Genomic DNA, 11118 nt, shown 5'->3' with positions numbered 1-11118 from the left:
GCGCAGTGGTCTAAGGCACTGAAATTAAGTGCTAGAGGCATCACTACAGACCCTGGTTTTATCCCAGGTTGTATCACAACCGGCCGTGATTGGGAGTCCCATAGGGCGGTGCACAATTGGCTCAGCGTCGTCCGGGTCAGGGGAGGGTTTGGCCTGGGGTAGGCTGTCATTGTAAATAAGAATTTGTTCTAGTTACATGTATTGTTTTGTTACGTGTGCTCATAAACATAAGGGTATTGTCAATAGTTAAATAAATAACATTTTCCAAATGAAAAACGTTATATTTTATTACCATTAGAAGGTACCATTGGATTACTGTTATCAAATTGTGTACAGTAAATACTGTGAAGAGACACTTGGTTGACATTAAGAGGAGAATTCTCACCTGAATTAATAGTTGTAAATAATTTGGATGTTTGAGTAAATGAAATTCCGCATTTTACAGGTTTAGGAAATCTCAGCAGATATCAGTCAATAGCTGAAGTGGACTGCTGCAGTGTTACCGGTACACTTGGACTCCTCTAAATCCTATTGTGTTCTTTTTTGTCCTCTGTCCTGTGTCTTGCCATGAGGCCACATGGGGTTGCCACGAGGCGTCGTGTGGATCTAACGTATACACAACTGGATTTGATTTGCCCAAAGTCATTTGTCTTGCTGCAAAAATCAGTTCTAACTTGTGAATAAAATTCAACAAATCGTCTATATAATATGGAGTATGATTTTTTACATTACAAAAAATAAAATACAATCAATGAAAATTGATCACTGTCAATTCGTTTTGACTCTCCATAAATCACACCCCACTAAGCATTTGACGTCAGGCGAAGTCTTTGGGACGTCTTTCTTTGGCACAATCATAGACGTTCAGATTTGTTCCGGACCGGACTTGATTTAGACAATGCAAAGATGTCTATAATTGGATCGGCTTTGATTTAGCCCAGACATAGACATCTATAGTTGTTTCAGATTTGGTCCAGACCGGATTTGGTCATTGACATCTATGTATCACAAGTTTGGACAGCACAGTACAGCACAGTATACTACAGTAGAGCACATCAGAGTACATTACAGTACAGTAAAGAAAAGTACGGTATAGTACAGTAGAGTACCAGTACAATACAGTAGAGCACACTAGAGTACAGTAAAGTGTACTGTATTGTACCCTACTTAACTCTATTGTACTCGACTCTACTGAATTAAACTCTACTGTACCATACTGTACCGTACTCTACTGAATTAAACTATATTTTACTGTACACTACTGTACTGTACTTGAATTAAAGGCTATGTACTGTACCATACTGTACTGGAATGTACTTACTGTACTATTAGCATAATACCCAGCATGCTTGGCAAGTGTTTTCCCCCAACATTTACATTTTGTTCATTCAGCAGACGCTCTTATCGAGAGTGACTTACAGTCAGTGCATTCAACTACGTTAGATAAACAACAACAACATATCACAGTCAAATAGAAACAAATTCTGTATCCTTTACTCCGAATGTTGAAGTCGAAGTGGTCTGTTGGTGTCCTCTAAAAGTTGTATTAATTTTAACATAATTGCTGCCAGTTTTAAAGCTTTAGAAAAGTTGTTTTGCTAAATGGGAGCAATAATACATATTTTGTTTTTTGTAATTTTCAGTTCACTCTTCTATCCAATTAACGTAATTTAGAATATATAGCAGGGCAGGATTTCAAGATTAGAGGAAGATTACTTTATTTTCCAACGTACACACATGAAAACTTGTGTTGTGCTTTGTCCCATCGCTCCGAAAAGAAATGCATGGGCCTTACTGAGAGGTTGAAGCAAGGGCGCACATGGAGCAATTGTAGGGGAGAACTGAAGCGCCTTGGGCATTTGAACCGGCGACCCGGAACACTGACCCGCCTCTCTAACCTCTAGGCTACCAGTCGACCAAATACAATTTGCAAAATAAAATTCAACCCCCACAATTACAGTTTTCACAATTCATTGCAACAGTCATTATTCAGTGTGACCAAAGATTATTTATTATATTGACAAGATATTCGGGTACCACTCTAACCATAAAAAAACATGTCCTCAAAGATAGAAGGCAAGCGGGAGTAGGCGAGATCAGGTGGGACCGTTCTTGCCAATGAGCGGGCAGATTCTCACAGTGAAGAACAGGCACAACTCCGATACGAAGTCGTTTTTTTATGTTGCCGAAATGCCACGTGCGTCCACTTATATCAGTGCATTCATAACAACCTAAACATTACGAAACGTCTATTCGGTCAAATAAGCCTCAGTGCCTCACGTAGAAAATGTGAAGTAAAAAAACGCATTGATTCCTCACTTCGTGGTCTTATTTTAGTGTACAGCTTTTGGGCGGAGTACACCCTCTTGCTTTGCCCCTTCCTCTCTGTCCCCAGTCACGTGACAGCTGATAAAAATGGCCACCTTCGTGTTTTGATTAATAATAATTTTATGTTTGTTTCATTCTCCGTAGCATTTGAATAGATAACACACATTTTGTAGGAAACTCTGTCTTTCCCCTTTAAATTTATGACAATCAATACAAACTGCTATTTGTTAGACTATGCACATTTGTGTATATTAAACGGAAAGCTAGCTAGTTGGCTGGCACAATAGGTAAACTAAAGCTAGCTGAAAGTAAAGGAAAAACGATGGAGTTGAGTGCCGACGAGGTAAGGTAACGTCTAAATGTTGGTAAAACTACAATTCGTTTGATCCAATATGTGTCAACTAAAGTTACTGCTTGTGGTCGTGATTATCTATGCAAGTCCATGTTATCTTTTCAAACCTAACGTTAGCTAACTAGGTGATATTAGATTGGCTAACTAGCTGAGTGGAGCCGCAGATGTAATTGTTCGCTAACAACAACAATACGGGGTTGGATACCTAGACGTCTATTAATGGGACATACCATCGTAATAATGAATAGTTAGCCCACCCAATCTAGCTAGAAAACATATTAACTAACACAGAAGGCCACCATGTGCAAGCCAGTTTAGCTGCGTGCCGATTAGGTATCTAACTAGTTCTGTAACTAGCTAGATGCCATTTTATTCTTCCAACATTTGTTGTAGACCAACAATGCCAAAAAAAATGTTATCGTCAATATCAGTGGTGGCTAGATTTATATGACCGTTTCACCTGCTAGCCGGTGTTATAGCTGTTTGCTGTAATGGTAACGTTAGTGAAGATAAGTTAGCATAAACCGTATTCATTTCAATCTAGCTGGCTAGATAGTTATGTACGATCTAAAAACGTCAATATTACAATTGCCTATCCAGCTAGCTATTCGTTAGTATTAATACTGTAACGTTAACCATGATTTAATCAACATGTTTTATGTATACTAAATATGTATCACACTGATTTAATCACTATGGTTTCTAAAAAAAAAAGTCCTGAGTGTCTCGTATTTGGTCTGTTATACCGGTAGATAGTTAATGATGATTCAGTCTAACTTTCTTCTGTTCATTGCAGATCCGCAGGAGGAGACTGGCAAGACTGGCAGGAGGACAAACATCCCAGCCCAGCACTCCCCTGACGTCCCCACAGAGAGAGACCCCCCCTGGGCCCCTTCCTGGGACCTCAGGGGCCACACCCCAGCCCTTTCCACCAGCTGCCTCACATGCACTGGGACTCAATGTCCAGAGTGTCACCTCTCTTATGGGCGCCTCAGGTATGAGCAGATTATGTTTAAAGGGATAGTGTGGATTTGGGCAATTATGCCCCTTTTCTACTTACCCAGAGTCCAATATTTTTTTATATGATTGAACTTTGAACTCAAGGGAGCTCTCTGTGAACAGGAACACACAATTCAACATCAATACAAGAAATACAAAAGATGACTCAAAACAGACTATTACATCCCTCAAAATTGATCTAAACTGTCCAATTGGGACCAGCAAGTTCAGCTTCAAGGTGGCCTGAAGGCTATGAAAGGCATGCTGGAGGCATGAAAACTAAAAGCATTTTCCCCCAGCTCAGTGGAGACCCGTGGGACCGCCAGAACCAGCCAGTGCATAGAGCGGGTCAGAAAAGAACTGCTTTATATGCTGGGCCCTTCTGTTAGTCAGAGACTCCAAGCCAATATAACTAGATAAAATGCAGTGATGTGTATGAAAATTGTCCCCAGTGATAAAACGCAATGCTGAGTAATAGATTGAGTCCGAAGGTTTTAAAACGGAGTCTGCCGCATGTATGTTGATTATATCACCATAATGAAGTGCTGGGAGAAGTGTTTCTTGAACAATCTTCCTTCTACTTTTCAAAGTGAGGCTGGTTTCATTTAATGAAACAGGATTTATCTTAATACTGCCCCCCCCCTCCCCCCTCCCGTTCAGTGTGCTTTAAAAGAGCTTATCCCAAGTATTAAAAATGGGGATATTGCTCAATTTGGTCACCTTTTAATGTGCAAATGCGTATGTCCTCGGGCTAAAATCGACCCCAGCGGCACACCTTTCATAATATTGAGGAAGCTGTCCGTTAGTTCTTGAACCAATTGCAAGATGCCTGATCTAGGCCCATTTCAGACAAGGCTAACTGTATCAAACTCCTTCAACAGGTCAATAAATAAGGCAGCACAATGTTCTTTATGGTCTAAACAATGTAGCACATCCAAGACAAGTGTAGCTGCTGAAGCGGTTAGAATTGTACGAGTTAAATTTCTAAATTTCTAAACATTTTGGCAAGGCAAGATTGCTTGTAAATCGGACAGTAGCCGGAAGGATCGCCGCCTTTGTGTAGAGGGAGGACTTGTGCCGTTTACCAGATCTTAGGGATAACCCCAGAAACACTTGTCATGCACCCATGGATACCATTTGTTTGTCTCTGCGTGTAGCTTGAAGGAAGTTGAAGGTCGTTTCATGAGCCATTGCTAACTGTCTAACTATCTAGCTGTTCCCATGGACTTAGTCATTGCACACAAGTTGCTTCAAACTGCACACAGAGACATGAAGATGTTATCCATGAGTTCATCTGACTCTGGGGAAGTGGAAAAAAGGGCTTAATTGCCAGGACAGCGCTATCCCTTTTAAAGACGACTACACTTTTGGCTGAATTTCTATAGTGCGTTATTTGGCTAGCTTTCACACAGTCTCCTACGTTGGAAGCCAAGCAAGATTTGTCAGACTGCTATTTCTTGGTATAAAGGCATGGGTGTATGCTAAATAGTGAATTAAATGGACAGCACACATGAGGCTAAACTTCAATAAAATCCCTTTATTTGCCCTGTATGGATGTTTCAGCCTCAGCCTTCTACATGCAGAGAATGCCTGTGTTTTTGTTGTCAGCCATAATTAGGAGAATAGGTCAAGTTCACAGACGTCACTGGCTAGTAAAAAGCACCACTTAGGACAAAATACTTCACTTCTTAGCCGTGTTGTATTGAGTGAACATGCTTATTTACAAATGTGTACTTTCCACTAGTGTTGCACGCTATACCGGTACCACAGTAATATCACAGTACCAAAACATTATGATACTTTTAATACCAACATTTTAGAACACCGTTGTACCGTTTCATATGATACTATCCATTTTGTTTTATTTTTTTTCTGCCCTACCAAACTGCCCTAGTCAGTTTTGTTTATAAATTCAGTTGAATTGAAGCAACAGCCACGAGTCTCTTGAATGTGCCGGTCCAATAATATCCACTTCAATTTCATGCGCATATCACATGTGGCAGCTGTAATCAACCAGCTGGCGGCATACTGGCGGCAGGTATGCAGACCCTGATGAGCCTTCTATTGTTATATTTGTTACATTGGAGCAGAGCGAGCAAAGTTGATACACTGTATCCATCGCCTGTTATAACCAGTCTGAGTAGACAAGGGGGGAAATGGAGCAAAGGCTTGCAGCTTTACAGCAAAACCAGCTTAAACATAAACATTACTCATTACTTAAAAAATAACATAAATAATAATAATCCCGGTTTGCTAATTATTGGTTCGATAACAAACGTTGTTCAGTCATGTTCCCTAGCTAGCTAACAACCTGTTAACTTGACCGTAGGCTAGGCTTGGGCGGTATCCAGATTGTCATACCTTCATACCGACCTCATGCCATGCTGGGATATTCAGTAATACCAGCACTGAACACAAGGGGTGCTATTGTAATCTAAAGGTTAGTAATGCTAACAAGTACATGTAAAATTCCATAGAGAATGCTAATGAGTGCATTGCAAACATTTTATAGAATCTGACCTAAAGTATTTGCAGGACAGACATCCCAGCTCATAGTTATACTAGTATCACAAAAAATGCTACGCTGTTTGCTGTTTGTTAACAGTTTGCTGTTAATCCAGGAGGGGATTCTCTGCTGTTACCAAGCAAAACGTGGTTTGGAAGAAGCTAACCACTTAGCTAGATAGCTAACTAGTTTCTAAATGAGCAACCCAAATGCACAACTGCACAGCATTTAGCACATTTTGGACAGGTAATTAACTTACTAATTATACAATATCTAGCTGGGAGCTCGGGTACATCCTGTTTCCATTGATCATCCTTGAGATGTTTCTACAACTTGATTTGGAGTTCACCTGTGGTTAATTCAATTGATTGGACATGATTTGGAAAGGCTTATGTAGGTTTATATAAGATCCCACACTTGACAGTGCTTTTAGAGCAAAAACCAAGCCATGAGGTCGAAGGACTTGTCCGTAGAGCTCCGCAACACCTTGGCCTCCATTCTTAAATGGAAGAAGTTTAGAACCACCAAGACTCTTCCTAAAAGCTGTCTTTGGTCAGGGAGGTGACCAAGAACCCGATGGCCACTCTGACTGAGCTCCAGAATTCGTCTGTGGAGATGGGAGAACCTTCCAGAAGGACAACCCTCTCTGCAGCACTCCACCAATCAGGCCTTTATGGTAGAGTAGCCAGACAGAAGCCACTCCCTAGTAAAAGGCACATGACAGCCAGCTTGGAGTTTGACAAAAGGCACCTAAATGATTCTCAGACCATGACAAGACTCTCTTGTCTGATGAAACCAAGATTGAACTCTTTGGCCTGAATGCAAAGCATCACATCTGGAAGAAACCTGGCTCCATCCCTACGGTGAAGCATGGTGGTGGCAGCATTTTGCTGTGGAGATTTTTTTCAGCGGCAGTGACTGGGAGACTAGTCAGGATCAATGGAAAGGTGAACAGCACAAAGTACAGCGATATCCTCGATGAAAACCTGCTCCACTGCGCTCAGGACCTCCGACTGGGGCAAAAGTTCACCTTTCAACAGGACAACAACCTTAAGCACACTGCCAAGACAATGCTGGAGTGGCTTAAGGACAAGTCTCTGAATGTCCTTGAGTCGCCCAGCCAGGCCCCAGACTTGAACCCGATCTAACATCTCTGGAGAGACCTGAATATAGCTGTGAAGCGACACTCTCCATCCAACCTGACAGAGCTTGAGAGGATCTGCAGAGAAGAATGGGAGAAACACCCCAAATACAGGTGTGCCAAGGTTGTAGCGTCACACCCAAGAAGACTCGAGGCTGTAATCGCTGCCAAAGGTGCTTCAACAAAGGACTGAGTGAAGGGTCTGAATGCTTATGTAAATGTAATAAGTCAGTTTTTTATTTAACACATTTGCTGACATTTCTAAACCTGTTTTTGCTTTGTCATTGTGTGTTATATATATTAACACACAATGACATATATATTTATTTATTTATTACATGGCTGTAATGTAACAAATTGGAAAAAGTGAAGAGCTCTAAATGCACTGTAGTGTGCCACTCTTGACCACGCCTACAGTGGGGCAAAAAAGTATTTAGTCAGCCACCAATTGTGCAAGTTCTCCCACTTAAAAAGATGAGAGGCCTGTAATTTATCATCATAGGTACACTTCAACTATGACAGACAAAATGAGAAAAAAAATCCAGAATCACATTTAGATTTTTTTCCCTCATTTTGTCTGTCATAGTTGAAGTGTACCTATGATGATAAATTACAGGCCTCTCATCTTTTTAATTGGGAGAACTTGCACAATTGGTGGCTGACTAAATACTTTTTTGCCCCACTGTATATTATACAGGGAATTGGGTGCCATTTGAAAACAATCTCATTCTGTTGCCCTTGCTTATTTGTTTTTTCCCCTGTCGTTCCTGTCTCAGGTGTGGCGTACCGCAGTCAGAGCAGCGAGGGTGTGAGCTCCCTCTCCAGCTCTCCCTCTAACAGCCTGGAGACCCAGAGTCTGTCCAGATCTCAGAGCATGGACATCGACACTGCCTCCTGTGAAAAGAGGTGAGCAACTCGGTTCGGTCTTTTCAAAACCGACCCTTAGCCCCGAAACTGCCAAGCCGTTCAGTTCTGAGTGGATCAGGTAGGATGTGGAAGAAATGTAGACTCAAAAATATATCATGCTATTGCCAATCATACAGAAAGTGTGAGGGATCAATGTCCACCTCATGTTTGATTTTTTGTTTTTAGTCACACTGCATACTTCATGGCTTTGATACCAATGAATTGTACAAATGTTGTGCAATACTCACATTTTCTATGGATATATAAACAACATGCACCTTCACTGGCACTGCACCTTTGGGATAATGTGGCAAGAAGCCGGGTGAGAGGGATTACAGCTGGTATAGGCAGACAGAGGAAAATACTGACAATAGAAGGTAACAGACCTAAAATACATCAAAAACACAATCTCTCACCTGAATACAGAGTTCTAACGGAATTATGTGATGTCACAAATACGTCCAGAAATGCCCCAGAGACTCGCAATGTGATGTCACAAATACGTCCAGAAATGCCCCAGAGACTCGCAATGTGATCTCACAAATATGTCCAGAAATGCCCCAGAGACTCGCAATGTGATCTCACAAATATGTCCAGAAATGCCCCAGAGACTCGCAATGTGATCTCACAAATATGTCCAGAAATGCCCCAGAGACTCGCAATGTGATGTCACAAATACGTCCAGAAATGCCCCAGAGACTCGCAATGTGATCTCACAAATACATCCATAAATGCCCCAGAGACTGACACTGTGCTTGTTTGTTATTCAAGATCATTGGAAAACAAAGTGGATGAATTTGAACTGCTTTTTCCATCAGAAAATGCAGACATTCGATGTGTCACTGAAACTTGGGCCCATGAAAATATCCCAGATGAATCTCTTTTCATACAAGACTGTCAGATGTTCAGAATTGACAGGTCCAGAGGGGATGAGAGGAGCACGTGTGACTATGTATGTGAACCACGGTATGCAGGCAGAGAGAACTAACCAAGAGAACAAGTGTGAACCACATTATGCTGGCAGAGAGAAACTGACCTAGAGAAACGTGTGAACCACAGTATGCAGGTATAGAGAAGGCCTGACCTAGAGCAAGAGGAATTTGAGTGTGTGGCTTCAGCTCTGTCCTAAATGACTCCCCAGCTCAGTTTCAGCTCTGGTAGTGGGAGTACTCTGCAATCAACCATGGGCAAGAAAGAAAACACTATAGCAGAACACTGTGGATTATCTCATCAACACTTGATGTGATCAGGATGTCCTATCCCCAAATGGGTCTCATCCTGTGTGGAGACTTTAATTTGCCCATCAAGATGCTGACAAACTCCCCGCCAGACATGAAACAAGTGGTCAAAGACGAGACCAGAGTGGACTCCATCCTAGATCTGATCATTACAAATATCTCTACAACACCCTCACTGTACTTGCTCCTCTTGGATCCAGTGATCACTAGTGTCTGCTGTTCTCCCCAAACACCACATCAGGAGGGAGAAGCGAGGTGCAGAGGGAAAAAGGACATCTTTGCATGATGTAGTTTCAGTACTGACTGGTCTGCCATATGAGGTGTGGAGAGCATCGATGCAAAGGTGGAGACGTTCGACTCCTGCATTCAGACTGCACTTGACCTATGCATGCCAATAACAAAACAATAACCTTAGACGAGCCCTGGATGACTGAATGAATAAAGGCTGCCATCAGGAAAAGACGAGCTTTTCAAAAGCGAAAAAGGTGTTTTAAGATCTCCATTTAAATATGTCCAGTTTGCCCTCCTCGGGTTCTCTGGCAGACTTTTCCAGAGGCTGGGGGCTTAGTAAGGCTTGCCTCTCCTTGCTTCTTGGTCCTAGGCTTTGGGATAGTTAAAATTTTATTTTTTATTTAACTAGGCAAGTCAGTTAAGAACAAATTCTTATTTTCAATGACGGCCTAGGAACAGTGGGTTAACTGCCTGTTCAGGGGCAGAACGACAGATTTATACCTTGTCAGCTCAGGGGTTTGAACTTGCAACCTTCCGGTTACTAGTCCAATGCTCTAACCACTAGGCTACCCTGCCAGAGGATCTGCAGGACAAACTGGGTACATAACTCAGAAGCATGTCTGACATGTTTTGTAGTGATTCTTATGTTGATTATGTAAAACATATTTACTGGTCTGTGGTGTGTAATGAGGAACAACCAGATGCTGCACTTGACACATTTCTAAAATTGTATATTCCAATGACTAACCACGCACCCATTAAGAAAATGACTGTGTTAAAACCCCTTGGATTGATGAGACATTTAACAATTGTATGGTGGAGAGGAATGAAGTAAAAGATATGGCACATATGTCTGGCAGCACAACCCATTGGCAAACATATTGCAAATTGAGAAATCATGTGTCTAAAATGACTATACTATGAAACAAAAATGAATCCTTTAAAGAATGATAGCAACAAGCTTTAGCGCACCTTTTTAAATGACATTTTGGGGGAAAACCGCAAACTTTGCTCCATTCATTGAATCAGATGGCTCATTCATCACACACTCCACTGATATTCGCAAACTCCCTTAATTATATATTAAGGAATGACATGCCAGGAATACATGCTGACACTACACATCCATGTACAGTACCAGTCACAACTTTGGACAGACATATCTTTATTTTGACTATTTTCTACATTTGTAAAATAATAGTGAAGACATCAACTATGAAATAACACACCTGGAATCATGTAGTAACCAAAAAAAGCGTTAATCAAATCAATATATATTTGAGATTCTTTAAAGTAGCCACCCTTTGCCTTTAACAGCTTTGCGCCCTCTTGGCATTCTCTCTACCAGCTTCATGAGGAATGCATTTCAATTAACAGGTGTGCCTTGTTAAAAGTACATTTTGTGCAATTTCTTTCC

At 41.4% G+C, this 11118-nt stretch overlaps 1 protein-coding gene across 4 annotated transcripts in view; it reads left to right on the top strand.

Moving 5' to 3' along the window:
• The first annotated feature begins 2391 nt into the window (after positions 1-2391).
• Positions 2392-11118, top strand: part of LOC109883410 (ubiquitin conjugation factor E4 B-like) — a 108132-nt gene continuing 99405 nt past the window's right edge. For 2 of the 4 annotated variants that reach the window (XM_031803638.1, XM_031803637.1), the window contains exons 1-3: positions 2392-2671; positions 3477-3675; positions 8103-8232. In XM_031803638.1, coding sequence (XP_031659498.1) covers positions 2651-2671; positions 3477-3675; positions 8103-8232 — 350 coding nt within the window. In that variant the 5' untranslated portion in view covers positions 2392-2650. The remainder of the gene's footprint in view (positions 2672-3476; positions 3676-8102; positions 8233-11118) is intronic. The other 2 variants (XM_031803640.1, XM_031803639.1) reach the window with 1 other exon arrangement.

The sequence above is a fragment of the Oncorhynchus kisutch genome, linkage group LG24 (genome assembly GCF_002021735.2).
Source record: "Oncorhynchus kisutch isolate 150728-3 linkage group LG24, Okis_V2, whole genome shotgun sequence".
Classification (NCBI taxonomy): domain Eukaryota; kingdom Metazoa; phylum Chordata; class Actinopteri; order Salmoniformes; family Salmonidae; genus Oncorhynchus; species Oncorhynchus kisutch.
This window is presented reverse-complemented; position numbering and strand designations above follow the sequence as displayed.